General features: G+C 36.6%; 1 protein-coding gene across 1 annotated transcript; it reads right to left on the bottom strand.

Moving 5' to 3' along the window:
- Nucleotides 1-3,854: 3,854 nt before the first annotated feature.
- On the bottom strand, nucleotides 3,855-17,717 carry LOC132295123 (E3 ubiquitin-protein ligase DIS1). Its single transcript, XM_059793238.1, has 4 exons — nucleotides 17,153-17,717; nucleotides 7,002-7,291; nucleotides 4,710-5,096; nucleotides 3,855-4,372 (listed from the first exon to the last, which is right to left on the bottom strand). The coding sequence occupies exons 2-4, from the start codon at nucleotides 7,209-7,211 to the stop codon at nucleotides 4,052-4,054; spliced, it is 918 nt and encodes a 305-aa protein (XP_059649221.1). The 5' UTR covers nucleotides 7,212-7,291; nucleotides 17,153-17,717; the 3' UTR covers nucleotides 3,855-4,051.
- Nucleotides 17,718-25,734: the final 8,017 nt, after the last annotated feature.

Here is a 25,734-nt window from a genome sequence, read left to right as displayed (position 1 = left end):
GATTTTTTTTTTTTTTGGCATTTCCTGACCCAGATTCCAACAAATTTTTTTAGAAAGCGGGTGAAGAAGATGAGCAGTGATATATAAATATACATATATATATATATGTGTGTGTGTGTGTGTATGTCCATACGTGATTTTAATCTTATAAATTATACTATTAAAGTGTTTGAGCCTGTCCAGAAGGGTGAGCTTGGGGATATTTTCGGAATAACATATATAAATATATATCACTTGTTTGTCACATGTTACTCTAGGGGTATTTTGGTCACAAAATTCACTTTGGCAAAGCAATTGTTAATCTTACGTTGGGTTAATGGCTTCATTTGACAAAGTTGGGGTAAAATGATAATGTTGTTATATTGTTGGGGATTTTTAAAACTAGTTGGGATTTTATGATCATTTTTTTACAGTAGTGGGGGTTTTGAGAAATTTGCCCTATATTTTTTTTATAGAATTAGAAAACATGTATGATAGGGTCCCAAGAGATGGGCTCTTCAAAGAAAATAAATCCCCTTGCAAATCATAAAAAAATCCAAAATATGTATATAAATACAAAAATTAAAGTTAGTACCTGCATGGTGAAACTAGTGAGTTTTCCATAAATGTATGGTTGCACCATGGATAAGTGCTAAACCCATTACCTATTTTCAATAATCATAGAAATAACAAAAGAATTTCGAAACGAGATTCCATGGTGCATGATGTTTAAAGAGAACTTAGCAATAAAACTAGAAACGTGGAGAAATGCTTTAGAATCGAGAATTAGTCAAACTAAAAGTGAGAATATGAAGTGTAAATTTAATAAAGAATCGGACATTGATAATATAATAATAGCACTTTAAGGCCAAAAGATTACTCAAAACAACCACTTTGGTTATCTAGGATCAATAATACAAAAGGATGGATAGATAAATAGTGATGTAACTAGTAGAATTGGAGTCGATTTCACAAAATGGAGACAATCTAGTGGGATTTTATGTGATAAAAGAATATCACATAGGCTAAAAGAAAATTTTTATAACACTGTTATTAGACCAACTATGTTGTATGGAACGGAGTGTTGGGCCTTAAAATAGAAATAGAGCAGTGCCTTAATGTAGCGGAAATTAGAAAGATGGAATGACTAAAAGAAATAGGGTTACTAATGAAAGAGAGAAAAATTAGGCGTAGCACCCATTGATGAGAAAACTAGAGAGAGTAGACTTTGATGGCTTGAACACATACATTGGAGAACTAAAGACACACTAGTCGAGCAAGGAATACTAGTGGTCAAGCATGGATCTAAGAGTGGCTTGCCCCCACTGAATTTTTTTTGGGTTGAGGTTGGCGCATATTTCACCTAGATGGAAATTTGGTTTTTAGCGACCACTTAGACCCTAATTAGTGGCTTAACATTTCACTTACACCCCAAATGTCAATTTTTGGTGTTAAATGACTATGTTACCCTTTGACCTCGTGTTGACTATTTTTTGTGACTAAACTGCCCCCAACACACAGTTGCTCTTCTTCCTCCTCTCAGACAATCATCCCAATTAACCCACACCATCTTCTGTTGGGGAAGTGAGGCGAAAGTGTAGATTTGCAAAGTGAGACCTCTCTGATATTTGTGAAGAGAGAAAGAGAATGATTCATATATATAGAGAGAGAATGATTCACATATATATAGAGAGAGGAGCCCAATAAATAGAACAGGGGAGGCGAATATAGGTCGGCGGTTAAGAGGGTTGGGAGATTGGTTCGGCAATGGATGACTAGCGGCGGCTCAGATGACAGTGACGGCGTGCTCGGGCGGTGGCTGTGGATGAACTACAGCTATGCGCGAGTGAGTCTGATCGGCGAGGATGAGGGAGCTCGGCGATGGACGGGATGACTGAATCGGCGGCCACCGAATGGGATGAACTCTTGGCGGTCAGTTGTGAGATCGAAACAGCTAGGATGAGGGAGCTCGGCGATGGACGGGATAACTGAATCTCGAGCTCGCCGCCACCATCATCCAAAGCCACAAGCTCGCCATCATCCAGACGGTCCCTAAGCTTGGGTTTTCTACAACGCGAGAACTTCTCGATGGAGATAATCGAGAGCATATTGCTGGAGGACCTCCAACCGACGGTCAAGATCTGCATCGACAGTCACCAATCGCCATCGATCGCGGTAAATAGGACCTTCAACACGTCGTAACTCATTTTATGTGTGTATATATTATACATAAATATATAAATATATATTACTCATTTTATTTAAGTATTTGTAATATAAATTTAAAATTTGTTTTACCAATAATTTATAATTATAATAGTACAAGTATTAACTACATAAATAAAAAATAGTACAAGTATTTACTGAAATATGTTGGTCATTGGATTTTTTTATGTACAATGGTATCGGATTATGATACATGGTAAGGAGTTGAATCTCTCAAAAACCGTTTGCACCCTAAAAATATTCGACCACATGATATTGATTGATTTGTAGAAATTCTGATTCTCTGGTGCTGATTGGCCAGGAACAATATAGCGTTGCTAGAGGAGAATGATTTCTAGACTTTTATTCAGAAAAGGAGTCTAAATTAGCATGCAACTTCCTGATTCAGCTCACTCGGCGATCGAAGAGTTTTACTTCAACTAGTTGGTGATGGTTGATTGGAAGTTTGGTTTCTTTTACAATGGTTGCATCAACAGGGAATTACTTCCAGGTGTTTGCACTTTAAATTAATTCTAATTTGGCCACGTGGCACCGATTGATTGGAGGATGATATGATGTGTTAATTTTAAGGCTCTTATTCAAAATTGGAGTCTTAGTCAACATATTAAAGTATATATATTAAAGTAATTTCCTAATTTAGTAATATAGTGCAGTGCCATGTCAGCAAGAAGTCCCATTCCACAGGAGGAATTGATTGGGAAACACGTGGCTTTGGATTAGTGCTAGGCAACAGAATTAATTATTAGAGATTTGAATTTAAACAGTATGAGAACCACAACTACTACAAAGCTTCTCTATAAATAGTGCTGGAGGGATATGCAGAAAAGGTCCACACGACCAACAGTAGAATTCTACTTTTTTTCAATTTCTTTTCAATTGTACTTCTTTCATAGCAGTAGTCTAGTACTAGTGTTAGAATCAAACTGTTGTACAAATTGTATAAAAATTATGCTTATGAAATATGATGGACGTCAAAACTTAGTGTTCCCTCCATTGTTGTTTTGTAAGTTCTTTGGGATTGATAGACGCTTGTGCAATTAATGTTGCTTCATTCAATTCCAGCCCTTGTTTTGTTAAAAGTCATCTTCATTGAGGCCTAAATGAACTTAACGGAAGGGCTATCTTTGCCTTTCAGCAATTGCTTGATTCATTTAGGACCAATTCCAAATTCGGTTGATACCAATAATAGTTTGGCTGTCCAACCCTTCTGAGTCGAAAGACTCTCACACCTAAATTAAGAGCCAAATAAAAACCTAGCATTATTAGATTAAGAATCACATTGGTGGCACATTAACATCAAGAACATATTGAAAATGATGAAATTTTTCTAATTTATTTGAGTTTCAAAGTAAATTCAATGATACACAAAACCCATTCCTTATCATTATTAAAATTAAAATTATGTGTAATCAAAATATAATTGTCTTGCTATGTAAAAATCTCATGTCATTGCAATTGGTTGACAATTTTCTCAAAAATCGATGAATTTGGTGAATCAGATAATGATATAGTTGTTATTTAGCGCCAGGGTTTGTTCCTTAGTTGAGCTCATCTTTATTCATTTACTACTCTTGTCACAATGCTCTGACAAGGAGCTCAAAATGAACATTGTTAGTAAAGAATGATCTTTTTTTGATACAAAAGCCATCTGTAGAAAAGCATAATCGTATAGAGATGACAGATCTTCCCATTCATGTATTTGATGCATGGAAAGCAAAAAGAGCATTTGCCTCCAAAAATCCAAAAAATACATGACTAAAATACTCCATCTACAGCTGAAATATCCTAATCAACCTGCTCTAAGAGAGAGAATACAAGGGAGAGAAGTTGCAAAAGCAAATCCCTATCACTGTTCTTTCCAGATTCTACCAGTCACCCTAAGCTTCAATTCCTTCCGGTCTCCCCCTGAGAAAAAAAGAGCCATGTTCCGTTGGATGATTAGACCATCGTAACTGTCACGAACCTTCCGGTGGCTGTCCCTTATGCTTCTAGGCACACCTTGCCAAACCATCTTCCTTCCATTCCCTCCAACTTCGAGACTGTAAGTGTAGTTCTTTGCCTCATTGTCATCACCCATGAACCGCAGGAATGCTATGTAGACGGGAGCCATCCCAAGCTGGAACGCTTCGAAATGCAAACAGAAATACTGTCCAAAGCAACTGAAAACCTGGAGGTCGGAAAAATTTACAGAACAGTTGCCAATGAACATTAGAAAGGCTCATTACACAACAACTGATCTGGTAAAATTAAAAGCCATATATACTGATGATTTCAATGAAACACCCCCATTCTAAATCCATGTTTTGCCTTACGCAACATGGAAAGGTCATATGTGCCAAGTGACCAAGGTTGCCAGTGACCTTCAGATTTCAACAAAATGGCAAAACAGCACCCCAATATCATAAATGGAGGGGCTATAAATGACGTCCGCATTAATTAAATAAGAACACACCCATTAAGAATTTAATCCAACAAAAAGACATAAATGACAGACAAAGCAATACCGTAAGCATCCATGTGGCATTTTCAACCTCATGTGGATTAGATTTGACATAACGATGGTTGAAAGTACTGCCATTGTGCATGTCAACTTTGTGATCGTCTTTCAGATGGGCCACCATATAAGGAATATCACCAATGACTGTGCACTCAGATCCAGCGTAGGGGCAAGTATAGGGTCTGAATACACATTGGGATTCATGTTTTAGCTTGCTATAGTAAGGGTAGATGCCTATGCACCCGAAACTCTGATATTTACATGGAAGTTCAAGTGATGCAGCCACCTTCTCCAATGCAAGACACCTGATATTGCCAAGTTCATGCCTGCATGTAGGGCACCGGTTGTGCACTCTAGGCTTGCAACCAGAACACAATGTGTGACCATTTGAACACTGCAAAAATAAAAATAAAAATGAAAATAAAAATATAATGAATAATAAATTGTGCAGCAATAAAATAAGCAAGAGTGACTAACAATAAAATTCTTCAAGGTTTGGCAAAATTACACGGACCTAGTATTTGCCCAAGTAGTATGACCTCTCCCACCCGAAAGGGTGGTGAGCGGTTCAAGCCTCAAATGAGGCAGTATGGTGTGTGCACACGTGTTGCTTTCCTAGCAAAAAAAACATAGGAGAAGTTGCATGTTCGCTTCAAACATGAATTTAATTCTCCTCAACTGAAGGAGAATATAAATTTGCATTGGTCTAACAGTGATTTTGATTGTGATAAAGATGGAAACATTAACTTCAAGAGCTAAAAAGACAAAATCAGATACTGAAATAAAGTACCAGAATTGTTGAGAGAAAAAAAAAACAAACAAACAAACAAACTATGGTTAATGATTTTCCTAAAAAACAAAAAATATTTGAAGAATTTAAAAGCAATTATTGCTATGCTGTTTTGTTCTGTTTCTAACAATGATTCTTTTCATGTTGCATTTGTTACTATCGCTACCACTCCCTTAATGAGTGCTATCTATTTTCCTAATGGTATTAGACTTCACATGAAGACAATAATTTGCAAAAGTTAACAGTAAAGGACGTCTATAAAAAGCCCGAAGTAAATGGAAGCTTGAAAATCTCTACACATATAGCACACCACCACATGGTATGATGTTTTGTTATTGGGTTTTACCCCAAAAGGCCTCATACCATTTGGAGATAGCACCACCTACATATATAGCACTTCCCCTTTCCACACCTGGGCGATGTGGGATCATGCCCCCATAGTAGCCTACCATTGCCTCACACCCCACGTAAGCAATAAAATCTCCTGTAGATAAGATTAATTTCTAGGTAGTAGAATTCGAAGTTTATAAAATTTCTAGTTTTGCTGAAGGTTCTAAAAGCTTGAAAAACTGATAAAGTCTGTTGGAGATAAAAGCAACTTAGGAATTGGTGAATCGTCTAACATTCCTTTTCCTGCATCCAAACCGAAAGTTGTCAAAGATTTCTCTTGCACAAAAGATGGCTGCATGTGCTTAGTTGTTCTTATTGGCAATAAAAAATGAGATACAAAATTTTATTGTTTTCAAAGGACCGAAAGTTTTTGAAAATTTGAATTTTTAAAAGGATGACCTATGTTAAGGAGATGATGAATTGTTCATCTCAAAAGCAATTGCCTTCAATGCCAAATATTGAAAAAGATAAAACTAAATTATTTAAGATGTTTCAAATAAGGAAGAGAAGAAAATGAAGAGAAGACGAAAAAGAAGAATAGGAAAGAAGAAAATAGAGAAGAAATTGGGAAGGATAATTATTGTATCTCCAATAATCATAATCAGGCATAACCCTAAAATATATCAAAGCCCTTGTAGAGGCAAACCCAAATTAAAAAGATATGAAACCTTAAAAAAATAATAAAAGAAAGAAAAATGACCCCAAAAATATAACCTATGTCTTGCGTGGCATGTGGGATCCATCATAACATAGTATGTGTATCTTAAGAAACTTCAACGCCTCACTTTAAACTTTTGTAACTTTTGAGTCTTGAACTGTTTTTAAATGATTTGGCTTTCTGACTCAGAAATTAAATTAATTTTGTTTGCATTTTTATTTATTTTTTTGATCCATTAAGCATTATTTTGGTAAGATTATCTACTCTTCATAGATTTTGAAATCCATGTTAATTAAGTATAACCCAAAACCAATTATTACTTATTTTTGAAATTATTTTTAGGGCTTTTCATCCTTGGTGCATTAGGGCTTTTCACTATAGTTAAGGTAGGGGTGTCTAACATCACCTGGAAAAAACCACACAAATATAACCAAATACTTGAGATGAAAAAAAAATGGAACCTGATGGATAGGAGGGTACATAGCATTTAAGCACACCGGGCACTCCAGTAGTTCACGGACACTGCTAGAGACAGTCACACTAGGTTTCAGAGCATTTTGAGCAGGGTCATTCACATGTTCACTGACATCCATCATGTCTTTTTGGGGAGGATCAATGACCTCAGGTTTATTCCGCATGTCTTCAAAATAAGCACTTCCAGTTGTCATCATAGCTAATATAACCAGTTGCTCGCTAGATAGAAATAAAGTCACTGCATTCTCCAACTTGTATTGAACACTGATAAAAAGTTCTGCGAAGAAGATGACACTAGTTTAACGTTAACATTCTCCATGCTACCAATCAGATTACTACTTCAACTGATTATGGCAAAAGTTCCTTCCATGGTGAGAGAAGAAAAATATAACCTTCCATTACAGGTAAAATGTTGCAAAAATGGAATTCTGTTTTGCTAGGGAAACTAGTTGCATTTTAAGTTCAACTAATAAAATGGTGTATCAGTTATTAAATCCATTTTATTTCCGGAATTGCAGCATTTGTTGTCATGGAAAGCAAACTTCTGTGTATCTTTTTTATTGTTTACTTTTCATCTATTCTTTGGAGTAAAACTTTCCTGTTTCATTCTCTAAACTAAAAGTATCTAGCATGAATTGCTACATAATATTTCCATTATTATGATATAAATTCAACTAGTATCAACTTAAACATTTGAGAAAAAATAAACTTATACATCATGCACAGGTCCCTTTCCGTAGTAACTGAAATGCACCAAAAGGGCACAACCATGAGGACAAACGATTTATAACAAAGGCAAGCTATATAAAACTATTCTTATCTCTCCCAATAACTCCACTAAAATAAATAAATAGATCAAATTAGAAAAATTTCCTTCCACAATGACAAGGAGCTCACCGCCAAGTATTTAATCTATGACATTTCTATCCCGTGAAAGGATTGTTCGATTTCTCTAAAACGAAATATTTTACAATATGCACAACAGATGCACCTACAACACAGCTTTGGATCTCCTATTCACTTTGCGCCCTTACCACTAACTCAGAAAATTACCCACTGATCTGGACATTGTTAGAACGCCAAATAGAACCCCCAAAAGGAACCAAGGCCCAAGGGTGGCTTGGTACCTTACAAGAGGATTGCATCTCAATTTTTCACCCTCCAAATCTATCCACCTTAACAATATCACCAATTGCATCTCTTAGATGCATATGGTGGGACGCAAACTTGGGTCCTATTATATACATCTAATGGATTCAACTTATTTGTCCGAGGACGTTGGTTCAAGTCCTCGATTTAAGTAGCATTGTCCATTTAGGTAATGACCACCATCGGCCATCCTAATGATATTGATGTCTTTTTGGTCTGCACTGAATGATATTTTATCAATTCCACATGCTAATAAAACAAATCTTTTTCCTATACTTATCAGTGACAAACAATGACAAATGCACGCCGAAAACCCTACTCAGATTTGCATGCTTAGCCTCCCATATAGCCCACGGTCATAATATCAACCCTAAGAGTTGCATGACTCTCACCTGGGATAGATCAAACTAACAGTAGTAAACCATATTAGATTGGCATTTCCCAAAGTCATAATATCGAACTCACACCCTTTTTTTCTTTCTTAAATGGTACTCATACCCTTTGGTAGGGTAAGGACTGAATTCCTTCCTTACCATCAGTAATAGAAAAAAAAAAGGCCTTTTAATGCATATGAAGCGTCCAAATGAGTGTATTGCATTCATATTACAAAAACAAAAAATAATCATAAACGATACCAATAGATGTATTAATGTTTCAGCAAACGGGCTGCTGATATCATGTAAAAATATCAAGAAAAAATATATTAAAATGTCAACACCTTCTACATTCCATGAAACAAGTTCCGATAAACCTTGACATATTGACACAATTTCAAATAAAAGTTAGTCATTAAAAAGCAAATCAAGGAAACTTTTTATCATAAAAATTCGTACATTTTCACTTGAATAATTTTACCACAAAATCTAGTTATCAATGCTATCTCCGTGTCTCCCTTTTATGAAGTTCTCAAACTATCACAACATCTCACCTACCAAAGTTATTCCTCAAATCACACTTAAAAAATATAAAAACTTTATTCCTTAATTCAGCGTCAGCCGCAATAAGTACTGAGTTAGGTATTGACCACCATCCTGATGATTTCGATTTCTCTGGTCCGCATTGATTGGTATTTTTATCAATTCCAAATGCTAATAAGACAGGTCTTTTCCTATACTTCTTGGTGACCAACAATGACAAACGAACGCCGATAACCCTAACCAGATTTGCATGCTTAACCTCCCAGGCATGCCTAAATCAAAGCACCAATAATAATAATAATAATAGCATATGATTACAGGAAAAAGAAACAAAACAATGTGGGTAATATGTACAAGGAAAATATTTGAATAAATAAGACAACGACATTTTAGTGACACAACAACAAAGAAATACAATTTTATGTATAAGAGATTTATTGTATTGTGAAAATTAACTTATGGTAAATTAGGGGGAAAAAAAAGAATAACTTACGATAAGTAAATTATATTCTTACATTTTAAAAATAACTTATGATAAATTGGGGAAAAAAAAAAGAATAACTTATGATAAGTAAATCTAATATTAACCCCAAGGTGTTGACCTAGTTGGAAAAGACTTGGACCTGATACCTCATGAGCATCAGGTCTCAGGATCGATTCGTGCTACGTGTAAATAATTCCTTGGAGGGGGGTGTGTGAGAACCAACTAGGAAAAAAAAAAAAAAAAGTAAATCTAATATTATTACAAGTGTTACATAAATATGCAAAGACAACAATATAGCATGTAACATATATACGCATGTGTAGATGTGTACATATACAAATATACATATCCAAACAAATAATTAGGAAGTACATTCTCCTACTCTCATGCCCACTCCTTGTTAAGATCTTCTTATATTTTTTTCTCTTTTTATAAGGTATAATTATAAAAGCTTCATATATCTTACTTCGATTGTGTTTATATTTATATAAATTTTATAAAAACCTTTAATTTGATATTTTTTAAAAAATTATGCTAAAAAAGGTTATGTCTATCATCCAAGGTTAAACAATTGAGTGACCTAGAAGTGGCCACCACATGTACGAAATTATGAATTCATTTCCATATTATGAACAGATCCAAGATGTGTCAAACATGATCTGGAACTATGTAAGTGTCAATGTCCAACATAAACAATACTTATAAGTGTCTTTGCTTTTCAAACCACTTTATCCTCCTTGGCTTTCCCCCCTTCTCTCAAACTGTTCTTTTCTTCTTCTTCTGAATTTGAAATCAATGGATGACAGAAGCAACCGATACAATGCTGTGAAAATACTCCACACCAAAGATAATTTACCCTTAAATCCTCTCCAAGTGGAAAGAAAAACAGAGATAGGCACACAATTGATAAACTCTTATACTCTTACGCACACATAAAATTGAAATGCTAATAAAAAAAAGTACATAGTTGATCACGTTGTTATAACCTCTAGAAAAGTAGCATTTGAAAACTGTTGGCGCAATGCAATCCCGAGCTTCATCCAGATAATTTATAACATCATTCTCTCCAACACTTAAAAACAGAATACTTACATCAAAGCGTATGATAGATGAATCCATCTTGTCTCACTAAGAGAGCCAACAAATGACCACTACTGAAAATACCATATAGATTCACACAACTGATGAAATCAATCATTAAGTCACTCCTAAAATCTATAGTTATCCCTTTCAACCTTCCTCAAAATGAACATAACAACACAAAAAAAGACATTTGCCAATAACTTACCAAATTCCGACATTATCCATTAACCATTCAGATTGATCGAATGATATCCCATGTTTCAACTGCATCATTGATGAATAATGCTAAGAATGACACATCCAACTAAGTTAGTACCACTTAGAATCCTACTATAAAATTCAGTGCTTGTTATGTAATTCCATCCCTTGACCTTAGTGTTGAATATTGTGGCTCAAATTGAGGTTGGCAAGAGTAGAAATATATAAAAAGAAGAGAGAGGAGAGAATTGCGTAAAGGCTTGAATGATATGAATTACTCATTCACAGCTCTAGTATTTATAGATAAAATGAGCACATGCTCATATTACAAGAAAGAAAACTAAATCAAATCACAACTTATTCTAAAGCATATTCTATAGCATAGTCAAATCTCTACTATTATGGTAAGTCATACCATAAATCGTGGTATCATCTATACTAACACTCCCCCTAAAGTTGGTGCGTGGATATCTGAAACGCCCAACTTTGACAATGCATTCTCAAACACAATCTTGCTGACGTCCTTTATAAGAATGTCTGCAAGCTGCTGAGAGTTTGTGACAAATGGAGTGCAAATATGACCAAAGATGATCTTCTCTCGAATGAAGTGACGGTCCACCTCTATATGCTTAGTCCTGTCACGCTGAACGGGATTTGCTGCTATGCTAATGGCAGACTTGTTATCACAGTAGAGTGAGAATGGAAGCGACACTGGAAGGCACAAGTCTGTCATCAAAGTTTTCAGCCAAAGCAACTCACCTACTCCAAGAGCCATAGCCCTATACTCTGCCTCTGCACTAGATTGAGAGACAACATCCTACTTCTTACTATGCCAAGTAACCAAGTTACCACAAATAGTGATACAATAACGTGAAGTAAACCTCCTATCTGAAATTGATCCTGCATAATCAGCATTTGTCCAAGTCTCAACACGTAAGTGACCATGATTGGCAAACAAAATACCACGGCCTGGACACCCTTTTAAGTAGCGAAGGATCCAAATAACTGCATCAAGGTGAGGGGCCGAGGAGAGTGCATGAATTGACTCACGACACTCACGGGATAAGCAACGTCACGTCGAGTCATTGATAAATAGATGAGCCTCAGAGGTCATCGATACTGACCAATATCTGACAACTCCCACTCAGAATCAGCCAAACAATGATTCTGCTCAATCGGAGTATCAGCAAGACAAGCGCCAAGCTGACCAGAAGCAGAAAGCAAGTCAAGAACATACTTGCATTGAGAGATGAAAATGCCAGTCTTGGTTGGAGCGAGCCACCTCAATGCCCAAGAAGTACCGTAGGGGACCAAGATCCTTAATCTCAAACTGACGGCCAAGATAGCTCTTAACCTCATCAATTCCGGTATTATCATCACCGGTAAAAACAATATCATCGACATACATAATAAGAGCAACTGTTTTACCGCCTGAATGACGTAAAAACAAGGTATGATCAACTGCCCTTTGATGGAAACCAAACTTGAGCATAGCAATGCCAAAACGATCAAACCAAGCTCGAGGAGACTGCTTGAGGCCATACAGAGAACGACGAAGACGACATAGCATACCAGAATGAGTAAGAGAACGAAAGCCTGGAAGAGGAACCATGTACACCTCCTCCTGCAAATCACCATTGAGAAAAACATTCTTGACATCTAACTGGAATAGAGGCCAAGATCGAATTGCAGCAACGGAAAATAATACACGGATGGTATTCATCTTGGCAACAAGGGCAAAAATCTCCTGATAATCTATGTCATAAGTCTGAGCATAACCCTTGGCAACCAATCTTGCCTTTGCCACCAATGAACATCTTGACAGACTGTGCCCAAATCAAATAGTTGGAACCATCCAACTTTACTGTGGTAATTTGAAGTCCTGGATTTTCTGATGAGTGGTGGGAAAAATGGCACCACCACCTACAGAACTTAAGCCAAGAGAATTAACAGTCGAGGACTCTGAATCTGCCATAATCTGTCACACAACAATAAAAAAAACTCCAAAAACACCACAAATTCTGTTAATAAATCAAAGGGTCTCCTCAGACCATAAACAATAACAATGTCTCCTCAGACCATTCCCGAAAAATCCAAATACATACTTTTTTTAAGGAGCACTGCCCGCTTACATATAGCCAGACATCCTCCTTCTTAATATCCGGAACCTCTTTGTAGACTAATTTTTTTTTTACCCAAGCCCTTCTAGGTGTTGGAAACCAACTATCCCAATTTACCCAACCCTAAAAGAGTGAAAATGAAATTGTAAAACTTAAAAATACCTATTTTCGATCACAAAACAGCAACACAAAAAAACATGTGTAGGCAATGTCACAAACAGCCTAAGGTAGCTGTCGCACAAGTAGCAAGGCTGCTGAAAGGTGTGGAAAGGTGTTGGCTCTGATACTAAGTAGAAATATATAAAAAGAAGAGAAAGGAGAGAATTGCGTAAAGGCTTGAATAAATTGAATTACGCATTCACAGCTCTAGTATTTATAGATAAAATGAGCACATACTCATATTACAAGAAAAGAAACTAAATCAAATCAAAATCAAATCACAACTTATTCTAAAGCATATTCTACGGCATATTCTATAGCATAGTCAAATCTCTGCTATTATAGTAAGTCATACCATAAATCATGATATCATATATGCTAACATATGCATAGTCAAATCTCTGCTATTATGGTAAGTCATACCATAAATCGTGGTATCATATATGCTAACAGCAATTACATCAGCAACTTGTCCTTCAAGCATATGCGATCAACAAGTATATTCAAAACTTTCTTTGGAAGCTTTACCATTTGTTAGAATGAGCTTGTTGTGCACACCAATATACTTGCTAATCACACATACTTGAAGGACAAATTGCTGATGTAATTGCCAACCTCAATTTGAGCCACAATATTTAACAACTCTCCACCTTGACGAAAATTCAAATGAGACACTGTATCTCTGCAAAACAAACTGTCTTCTCCACAAAACAAATTAATCAAAGAATTTTAGTTAAGTTTGAATCATCCTCAAACTTAACCCTCGGGCTCTCGTTCTTCAACCCATGCATGTCTTGCGCAGCCACAAGCATACCTCTAGTATTTTTTTCAAACTCTAAGCGCTTATCAAAAACATCCTCAGAAACTCTAAATTTGACATCTCCTTCAGCAACCTTCTCCAACCGCCCACTAACCATCGATTGGTAATGAAAAATCATCTTCTCACCCTTATGGAGAATAGGACGTCATTGACTTTTCCTCGCATCTCTATTGTGACCAACTACTTGCCTCTCACACATCTTAATGGCACTCAAATGGACAATCTCATTGCCACCAAAATTATTGCTAGTCAATATCACACCTGTCCTCACGGGTCTGCCTCCCTGTAAGGACTGCTGTAATTTCGGTTGCCATCTGAAAACGGATTTTATTCTCCTACCATGTTGTGTAGTCCCCTCACAACCCTTTTGAGAACTAAGAACGTAACTCCTTTTTCTAACTCTTCTTTTGCCAAGATCCGAACACAGATTTTTGCTAACTGTTGAAGACCATATAGAAGCTCCACCTGTTACTATATTCTCTTGGAGAAGATACAAATTTTTCACCTTAGTGCTTTGTAGCACCACAAGAGAATCCATCACGACCATCATTGCTCTACCCTCTATTACAACCTTATAACCTTTGGAGTCTAGCACACCTACTGAAATAATATTCATTTTCAGATCCGGTACAAGTCGCACATCTGACAATGTTCTCACCAACCCATTGTGCGTCTTGATCTTGGCTGTTCCAATTCCTAAAATTTTGAAAGTTTTTCTGTCCGCCGTCAAAATCGAACCACCTTTCACCTCTTTATAGGGAAAAAAAGAATCCCTACTTGGATACATATGAACGGAACAACCAGAATCAAGAATCCAACTGTCATTAAATGACATACCTGAACACAAGATTGTCATGAGAACATAATCGTCACTTTCCGAATCACTCGTTGTAGCAGTTACCACAGTCGCTGATTCTTGAACCTTCTCTTTGCCATTCCCATTCTTTGCATTTAGTTTGGGACAATGCTTGATGATGTGCCCTATCTCGTGACAGTAGTAACATTCCACATTTTTATGAGATCTAGGTTTGCCCCTACTACCAGAACTCTTTGTCTCACTTTTGTCTCTTACAAATAGACCATCGGCCTGTTCATCTCCAATATTCCCAGACACCTTTTCCTCAATTCCTGAGAGTTCAATATAGATTTTACATCCTCCATACTGTTGGCGTCTTTTCCATAAAGCAATGTGGTAACAAAATGCTCATAGGAAGGAGGCAAAGAATACAACAAAATAAGGGCTTGATCTTCTTCATCAATTTTAATATCAGTATTTTTCAAATCCCTAATAATAGAATTAAAATTATCAACATGTACCTTAAGAGGCATATCTTCCTCGAAGGGTGTAAAGTCTCTCTTTCAAGTAAAGTCTGTTGATGAGAGATTTCGTCATATATAGACTCTCCAATTTTAGCCACAACTTTACTGCCGTGTCTTCATCAATAACTTCACGAAGCACCTCATCGGCTAGATTCAGGAGGATCGCACTACACGCCTTTTCATCGACCTCCTCCTTGTCTTCACTGGACATAGTTTCTAGCAACTTGTCCTTCCCAAACAACACCTTCTTTAGATCTTACTGAGTCAGCAGGGCCTGCATCTTAATGCGTCAAAGACTGAAACTAATCTTGCCATCAAATTTCTCAATCTCGTATCTGGTCGACATCTCAAAAAACTCCCAAAAAATATATTTCTGGTGAATAGTATTGTATTTGTGAACAACACCCGAATAGTATCTGTGAACAGTTTCGTACACGTGAACAGTATCTGTACACAACTTGTCCTTCAAATATGTGTGATCAGCAAGTATATTGGTGTGCACAGCAAGCTCCTTCTGACAGATGGTGAAGCTTCCAAAGGAAGTTTTGAATATATTTGGACACCAAGTATTTTTTGGGCTGTATATAGCCTTGCACACCTTTGATCCAAGGCATCCGAAATCATCAATTGTATTGTGAATTTGTAATATCAGTTAGTGAGTAAGAGAATTTGGATGCAAATTGGGCTTTGGGTGTGAGTCACTTTGCCTTGTATATCTTTATTTCCATAGTGAAATATTATTTTGTCTTCTCCCCGTGGATGTAGGCATAGCCGAACCACGTATATCCTTGTCTCATTTGTGTGTGCGCCATTTTATTTTCTTGTCATTAATTTTCTCTTTGTTCTCATAAACTCCTATTCGATCCTTATTTCATAACACTTAGCTTATGAGAAAGTAAGAAGACCCTAGCTTCCACACATACCATCAAGTACCTTAATACTATCCTTCTCTCACTATTTGTGTTTCTTTAAAATACACAAATGCAAGAGTGTGCACAAACACACCTTTGCTTGTCCTAAAGGAAATATTCACAAATGTAATATAGACACACATAACACACACATATATTCACATAATTATAAGCAAATGCCAAATCACTGAGTTTGCACGTAAGATATTATGTGTCCATGTTGAAGCACAACTTTGTTCCCATGTCCACAGATCATCATAGGATTCCTCTGATCTTAACATATCAGTTGTTGGTACTGAAAAACTGAAGCCTATGCTTTCCACATAAATTCATTAAAAAAAGATGCAGATTGTAGCAAACTAACGAGACAAGACTCAAATTATCTTTTTTAAAACCGTCCATTTCCTGGTCAAATTAGCTTGTCAAAATGAAAAGGACCCAACACTACTAGTTGAGCAATGAAATGTTTCATATCCACTAATACATCATACCATTTTGGCAGAAAATTTTCCACACAGTTAACGGGTAAAAGTTACAAGATTCCAACATGAACCCAATTGCAGTGACACCACAGGTCCACAACTACTTGAAGATACAACGACGCAATAGAAGCACATTGGTTGAAGAGTATTTTCCAAATGTACATAAATGCATTCATCTGCGTATAAATATAAAATGTTGATAAATCTCTTCGTGGTTAGATTTTCCATTTAATCAAATAAATTTATACCCACATTGAGCAGGCAGATCAGAGCAAATAAGAAAAAAGGCTAGCTCAAACAGACAAAATAAACCCTAAAACACGATAAACACATGAACCATCAGAGTAAATCCAAATAGATTCAGAATTCCTCAAACCAAAATACCCAGAACAGGAAATAATCACCAAAATTCAAGAAAAAAAGAAACTGAAGAATCAAAGCACCCTTGAAGGAAAAGGTAAAAGCAAACAGATTGATGGAAGAGAGAGAAAATACCTCGAAAAGATCTCCCAATTAGAACCCCATATGAAGAGAAAACACAAACAAGCGCTCTAAGAAGGCTTGTTCTGACTATTGCGGTATATTCTGGAGAGACATGGAGTATAAAAACAAACAGACAGGCCCGGTCTGCTGCGGTGGGAAGAATTTCAAATTAAAGGCCGTTTAAGAGACAGAAAAGTAGAGAGAGAGACAAGAGAGGAGGAGGGAATCAGGAGCGTAGGTAGGGCAGAGCATTCTCGAGAAATAAAAACAAGAAAGGTTAAGATTGTGGGACCCAAATCTCTCTCCTCAGGTTTGTCTCGTTAAGAAGTACTAGTAATAATCTTTTCGAATATCGATGCAATCAAAACCCCGTATGGTGAGGACAGGAATTTGAATGAGCTTGCAGTGTGTCTGTGTGAGAGAGAGAAATTGCGTAGAAAGCTTGCAGTGAGAGAGAAGACAGTGGACTGAAATTACTGTGTGGGGACTGTGGAGTTGTTCGTCATGGTTTCAGCGACTTAGGAAGCTTTTTCGTCTCAAAAAAGTTTAAAGCTTAAATAGAGTTCTGTTCCTCCTTGTAATTTCAAACTGAAGTGAGACGAAACCCTTTTTCACAACGATCTGCATTGGAATACCCGACACAAACATGTTTAAAAAAAAAAATTTATTTTTTTATTTTTTGGGATACACATACACTCAGTTTCAGGCTCTTTTCGATGACAAGTATTTTTCAGTCAGAGCAGTCAAGAATAAATAGTTCCTTAATTTACAACAGGGATCAGATACCCACAGGGTATGAATAACAATTTACTGCTTATCTTCATTTGTTCTAGAGGAGTTGTCTGTGTCTAGTTTGTTACGGTTTTGTGGAGTCTCGTTAATTTTTAGGAATGTTTAATTATATAAAAAACTTCAACACTGCTTAATTTTAAAAAAAATTTAATTTCTTGATATGATTTAACATTCTTATTGATTTAAGAAAAATTTAGTTCCTGATCTGATTTAACTTCCTTATTGGTTTTAGATTTTACAAAAGTCAAGTTCTTGTAAAACAAGTTTAAAATTCTATAAATATCAACTCTAATCAGATTTGAGAGGGTGTGAGAGTTAGAAATAAATTTGTGTCAATACAAGAAGAGAGAGATTGAGAAACAATTTTTCATAGTGAATTTGTTCGATGTGCTCCATGGACGAAACTCCACAATTTGGGTGAACCATGTATATCTTGTATTCTTATGTGTGATTTTTTTATTTTTCGTGATTGCTTGTTTAACCATTGAACAACATTATTTATTTTGCGTTTTCGCCACAACAACTGGTATCAAATTCGATTTATTATGCAGAGCAACTCCAACAACTGGTATTTGAGCCTTTGGTTGAGAACCTAGGGCACAGAAGGTGTTTGACAAAATTCCGAAAGTCTTTCGATCAGATCTGTCCATTCGAGTGGGAGTAATGGCATCAGAAGATAAGACATCCACATCCATGATCGAGAAGTTCGATGGCACAAATTTCGATTTCTGGAAAGTGCAAATAGAAGACCTCTTGTTTCAGAAAATTTTGTATCAACCTTTAAGAGAGAAGCCAGAGGATACAAAGGATGCAGATTGGGAATTACTTGATAGGAAGGCTCTTGGCACCGTCAGATTGACGTTATCAAAGTCAGTTGCCTTCAATATCAAGAACGAGAAGACGACGAAGTCTCTCATGGCAGCCCTTTCTAATATGTATGAACAGCCTTCTGCAGCGAATAAGGTGCACTTGATCAAGAAATTGTTCAACATGAAGATGGTCGAAGGTTGTAAGTTCAATGAACATTTAAATGCGTTCAATGAGATAATTGGGCAATTAGAGTCTGTTGATATCGACTTCAAAAACGAGGCCCGAGCACTGCTAATTCTAGGACAGTTACCCGAGAGTTGGAATGGCACAATTATAGCGATCAATAGCTCTATAGGGAAGACCAAGTTGAAGTTTGATGAAGTGGTAAACATGATTCTGACTGAAGAAATCAGAAGGCAAACAACAAGGATTTCTACCAGTGGTTCGGCATTAAAAGTTGAAAGCATAGGCAGGAGTTCAAATAAGAAGAATGGTAACGGTAATAGAAATAAAAGCAGATCCAAGTCAAGGAATAGAAGAACATAGTCTCAAAATTTCAAGAATTCCACAGATCTCGGTGAAATTGAGTGTTAGAATTGTGGAAAAAAGGGACATTATCGTATTGATTGCAGAACTCCAAAGAAGGGAACCGAAAGAAAAACTGAAGCAAATTTTCTCTCATAAGAATCAGATGATGCATTGATATGCTCTTTGGAGAGCAAGGCGGAGTCATGGGTTTTAGATTCCGGCGCATCGTTTCATGGCACCTCAAGCAAAGAGTTATTTAATAACTATGAACCGAGTAACCTTGGTAAGTGTATCTTGGTGATGATCAGCCTTGCAACGTAGTTGGCAAAGGCGAAGTGCAAATCAAGTTGAATGGGTCAGCTTGGAAATTAAAGGATGTGAGACACATCCCTGACTTGAGGAAGAATCTTATTTCGGTGGGATAATTGTCAGATGAAGGTTTTGTTACAACCTTCAATGGAGACTCGTGGAAAGTTTCCAGAAGTGCTATGACCATTGCACGTGGTAAGAAATCTGGCACTCTCTACACAACTACCAGTGCTTGTAGGTCTATAGCAGTTGCAGAAAATAGAGAAGATCACAACCTTTGGCACCAGATACTAGGTCACATGAGTGAAAGGGGTGACAGTGGCCGTCCCTATACGCTAAACTAATATAGTAAATGTAGGTTCAAGAAAAGCCTTTTGGGTCAAGTTTAAATTTATAAAAACCACTACTACCACTACTACTAACGTAGCAAGGGTGAATAGGGATCGTCCCAAGGGATTAGAGGGTTACTAGTAATGGAAACAATGCTTAGGGTTAATAGGTCGAGTGATCAAAGGTAGATTGATTGGTTAATTAAACTACAATTAAGTTTAAACAAACTCAATATAAAACAAGTAATTAAATGATAGAGAAAACAAGAGAGAGAGGTCTTGGGATTTAGAGATCACCACTAAGCATCACCTTTCTATACACTTAATTCATAATTAATGAGGGGGGAAACATATGTTGCAACAATAGTGAGTGTGTGTGGTTGTTTCAACAAGCATGAATAACCAATTAAGTATATATTGTTTAAACAACACAATAAATAGCACAATATATCAAACTAAGTCATTAATCCTTCTTTAAGCTCACAATCCAAACACATCGCATAACTAGAGAAATATACTACTTGCATTCATAAGTATGAAACATCAAACAACAAGTATGGATTATCCTCCCATTTAACAACTAAGGTAACTCCACTACATCTAAGCTAATGACATGAAAATTAAACTAATTAAACTAAGGGAGAGGCACAATCTATCAAGTAATGAGTATGAACCATTAAATAAACCACAAGAGCATTCTATTAAGCATTATGTCTTGACAATCTCTAAATCTACAGCAACAACACACATAGACATGCATCAATAACACAAGAAATAAAGATAAACACATGAACATCTATTATAGCATACATAAACTTATGGATAGAATGAAATAATCAATTGGAATAATTAAACCACACAAATCATTGAATGAACAAGATCTATGTATATAAAGATGTCAAAACATGTATTACAACACATATCCCCTCAAAAATACATAAATCAAGGTAAATATAGCATGCTTAGGGCTAACTCTAGCCCCAAGAGGATGTCTAGCCACTCATGGATGGTGTCCTCCAACCCTCAAGGGCTATCTCATACTCTTCTTCTTGAAGTAGATGGAAGATCTCCCAAGAATGTGTCTCTAGCCTCCTCTTCTCTTTTTCTTCCTCTCTAAGACAATCTCTAATGTTGTATATTGTGTCTCCAAGAACTCTTGTGTGTCTCTCATAAAAGTGGCTCAAAATCCTTATATAGGTAGCTCAAATGTCACACCCAATGGTCTAGGCTCGTACACAAGGGCTCCTCCAATAATTGCACCATGAGACAACTTTTAATGAGCTGGAAATTAATTTAATTTGCACTTGAGAGGGTTCGATCGATCGAACCTACGCTGAGATCGATCGAACTTGACTGAGATCTATCAAACTTTTGCTGGATCGATCCTCCCATGGCGGCGCCTTTTTGGATAAGAACAGATCTGAGATATTTTAGGGTAAGAGACAAAAGTGGTAAGTGGGGTGGTACAACAAGATAAGGTGGAATCTTTTCGATCGATTTGAGAATCGTTGGATCGATCGAACTTTGTGGGATCTTTGGATAAGGATAAAAGAACTTGAATCCATCTTGAAATGTCTAGATCGATGAACTTTGAATCGATAGAAGTATTCTTGAGATTGATCGAACATGCTGAATTCCACACTTTGCTTCAATCTGCTTCCACTTTGCTCATTTCTTCCATCTAGCTTGAGTTAGCTTCTTTTAAGCTCTTATTTGACTGAATTAGCTTATTTTGGGGATAAGCACCTAAAAATGACAATAACATGAAATTAGTCTAAAACGAGAAAGTAAGATAGATAAAGGTCCTGGAATACCTAAGCTTAAGGGGTTTAAATGCGCACTTTTCAACGCTCATCAAAGGGGCTCAAGATTATGCACTTAAAGGGGAAACTACTAGGCATACGGGTAATTGATATTGACTTCTGCGAGAGTTGCGTGATGGGCAAGCAGAAGAAGGTCAGTTTCAAGAAGAGTGGCAGAGATCTCAGAAAGGAGAAACTCGAGCTAGTTCACACAGACGTTTGGGGCCAGCCACTATCTCATCCATTGGTGGAAAATCTTACTTCATGACTTTCATTGATGATCACACGAGGAAGGTATGGGTTTATTTTTTGAAGCACAAATCTGAGGTATTTGATGTGTTCAAGAAGTGAAAGGCCATGATGGAGAATGAGACAGGTTTAAAGATCAAAAGGTTAAGGTCTGACAATGGCGGTGAGTATGAAGACACTGGGTTCAAGAAGTTCTGTTTTGATAATGGGATCAGATTAGAGAGGACTGTGCAAGGAACCCCGCAGCAGAATGGGGTGGCAGAACGGATGAACCGAACATTGACAGAGAGAGCAAGAAGCATGTGCATACATTAGGGTTTACCCAAACAGTTTTGGGCAGAAACTTTCAATATAATATCCTACCTAATTAATCGTGGACCATCGATGCCTTTGGAGTATCGGATACCAGAAGAGGTATGGAGTGACAAAAAGGTAAATCTTTCATGGTTGAAAGTTTTTGGTTGTATTGCATATGCGCATATTAGTGACCATGCTAGGGGGAAGCTTGATCCCAAGTCACTAAAATGCATCTTCGTTGGGTATGGCGGAAATGAGTTTGGTTATCGACTCTGGTATAATCAGAACAAGAAAATCATCAGAAGTAGAGATGTGATTTTCAACGAAAATATGATGTACAAAGATAAAGATGTAGCACAGTTAATTAGTCTTGTACAGAGTAAGCCTGAGTTTGTTGAGTTGGATGATGATCCAAAGAGTATTGATGCGGAGCATAAAGATGATGGTTTTTAGCCAGAACTCACAGAGCATAGTTCACTGCAGATTCCAACTCCTATGCTTGCACCCAAAAGGTCTACGTGACCTCATGTACCGAATAGGAAATATTTGGATTATATGTTGCTCATAGATGATAGTAAGCCTGAATGCTATGATGAAGCATGTCAGGTTGAAAATGCCAGCAAGTGGGAGCTTACAATAGAAGATGAGATGAAGTCCCTTATCTCCAACAAAACATGGGCACTAACCAAGTTGCCCATGGGGAAGAAAACTCTTCACAACAAATGGGTGTACATGGTGAAAGAGGAATATAATGGTTCTAAGAGAGACAAGGCGAGAATGGTGGTCAAAGGCTTTTAGCAAAAGTAAGGCATTGACTATATAGACATTTTTTCCCCGGTTGTGAAACTAAGTACCATTCGCTCAATTCTTAGCATTGTTGCAGCAAAAAGGCTACACCTCAAGCAATTAAATGTCAAAACTACTCTCCTCCATGGTGACCTTGAGGAGGAGATTTACATACAACAACCGGGGGGTTTCTCAGTCAAAGGGAAAGAGAAACTAGTGTGTAAGTTGAAAAAAAGCTTATATGGTTTGAAGCAAGCCCCGAGGCAGTGGTATAAGAAGTTTAATGGTTTTATGAAGCGACATGGCTACAACAAGTGCAATGCTGACCATTACTACTACTTCAAGAGGTTTAAGTCAAGTTTCATTATCCTTCTATTTTATGTTGATGACATGTTAGTGGTAGGTTCTGATTTTGAAAAAATCAGCAAATTGAAGAAACAATTGTCTAGTGAATTCGAGATGAAGGATCTTGGTGTAGTGAAGCAGATTCTTGGGATGAGGATTAGCAGAGATAAACAGAAAGTTACTTTGCAGTTGTCTCAGGTTAAGTATGTTGAACGGGTTCTGAAGAAGTTCAACATAAATAATGCTAAGGCGGTGAGTACTCCCTTAGCTAATCACTTCCGATTATCTCAAGATCAGTATTCGAAGACAGAAGATGAGAAAAACTTCATGGCTAAAATTCCATATGCCTCAGCCATTGGAAGTTTGATGTATGCCATGGTGAGCACAAGACTGGACATTGCATATGCAGTGGAAGCAGTAAACAGGTTCATGAAGGATCTGAGCAAGCTACACTGGGAAGCAGTAAAGTAGATATTGAGATATCTATGGGGTACCACAGACAAATGCCTATGTTTCAGAAGGGTGAGGTGAAGCTACATGGTTATGTAGATTCAGACTTTCCTAGTGAGATGGACCACAGAAGAAGTACTACCAGGTATGTGTTCATGGTAAGTACAACTGCAGTTAGTTGGGTTTCGCAAATACAGAGGATTGTAGCGTTATCTACTACAGAAGCATAGTATGTGGCAATGACAGAGGCCAGCAAGGAGATGATTTGGTTACAAGGTTTGTTGACAGAGTTGGGATTCGAACAGGTGAATAATGTTTTGCACAGTGATAGTCAGAGGGCGATACATCTGGCAAAGAATTCAGCATTTCATTCAAGGACCAAGCATATAGGACTTCGGTATCACTTTATCATATCTTTATTTAAAGATGGGGTGTTAACCCTTGAGAAAATACTTGGCACCAAGAATCCGACTGATATGTTGACCAAGACAGTGACCATGGAGAAACTGAAGTTATGCGTAACTTCAATCGGTCTTTTAGCTTGAAGACAGAGAGAAGCGCACCGACATGTATAGGACATGCATAAGAAGAAGATGGAATGAGTTTACAAGTGCTCCAGCCTCCAAGTGGGAGATTGTTGTGGTTTTGTGGAGTTTGATTAATTTTTAGGAATGTTTAATTATATGGAAAATCCAACACTGTTGAATTTTAGGGAAAATTCAGTTTCCTTATTTAATTTAACTTCCTTATTGGTTTAAAGAAAATTCAGTTTCCTGATCTGATTTAACTTCCTTATTGGTTTTGAATTCTACAAAATGCAAGTTCTTATAAGACAAGTTTGAGACTCTATAAATAGAGACTCTAATTAGATTTTTAGAGAGTGTGAGAGTTAGAGATAAATTTGTGCCAATACAAGAGAGAGTAATTGAAAGATATTGAGAGAGAATTTTCCATTGTAATTCTTCATCTTTTTCATAATGAATTTGTTCGGTATGCTCCATAGACGTAATCTTAAGATTTGGGTGAACCATGTATATCTTGTGTTCTTATGTGTGATTTTTTTATTCTTCATGATTGCTTATTTATTTCTTGAACAACGTTATTTATTTTGCGTTTTCGTCACAACAACTGGTATCAAATCCGGTTTATTATGCAAAGCAACTCCAACACGGTTGATCTGGCCCATTAAGCACCCATTAAGGAGGTTATCATGAGTAATCTAGCCTATACCACTTATTCTTAGGTGGTTGACATAACATTACAGCATTACCAAATGAGGAGAGAGTACAAACAGTCTAGTGGTGAGAAGCGGGGTGCAAATTAGTGCAATTTATAATTTTTTTTTGTAAATTATCCATTCCCTTCATTTTAACATTGCCTTTGTCCATCTCCTTCAATTTAAAACTAGCGTCTTATTTAGGAATTCAAATTTAAAAGGTGCATGAATTTAATGCATAATTTTCTATGAAACTTTAAAGACTAGTCATTTGAAATTTAACATTGGCGTAGAAGTTTTGAAAATAAGGTCACTTTACAAACCCTCGCTATTCTAAGAGGCGAATGAGATACCACTAGGCCAAAATGCTCTTAGTTATTGACTTTTCAAATACAACATTTATTTCTAAAATGCCCCGCATTACTTCCTTATTTAATTAAATAAATTTTTTGAAAAAAAAAAAAATTGAAAATTCAGATAAAATTAAAACAAAGAATTAATGTATTTAATTAATTTTTATTTGCCAACTCAGGATTAGAAACCTCTCTGATTTGAGAAAAAAAATATATAAGTAGAATTAAAAGCTTTATTGCATGTCACCATGTAAAAAAAAAGCCATGTGTCCATAAAATATAGGTAGCACTAATTCATGAATCTTTTCTCACATTTATTACATGAACC

The sequence above is a fragment of the Cornus florida genome, unplaced genomic scaffold (assembly GCF_030987335.1).
Source record: "Cornus florida cultivar Cherokee Brave unplaced genomic scaffold, ASM3098733v1 CherokeeBrave_3.0.0_Hap2_Chr02, whole genome shotgun sequence".
In the NCBI taxonomy this organism is placed as follows: Eukaryota; Viridiplantae; Streptophyta; class Magnoliopsida; order Cornales; family Cornaceae; genus Cornus; species Cornus florida.
The sequence above is the reverse complement of the archived record's forward strand: the minus strand, read 5'-3'. Positions and strand labels throughout refer to the sequence as shown.

Excerpts from the sequence above, each read along its gene's own strand:
- LOC132295123 (XM_059793238.1), bottom strand. The coding sequence starts at position 7,211 with ATGATGACAACTGGAAGTGCTTATTTTGAAGACATGCGGAATAAACCT. Across the intron at positions 5,097-7,001 it reads TGTACCCTCCTATCCATCAG|TGTTCAAATGGTCACACATT; the intron begins GTTCCATTTTTT and ends TTATTTTTGCAG. Across the intron at positions 4,373-4,709 it reads ATGCCACATGGATGCTTACG|GTTTTCAGTTGCTTTGGACA; the intron begins GTATTGCTTTGT and ends TCCGACCTCCAG.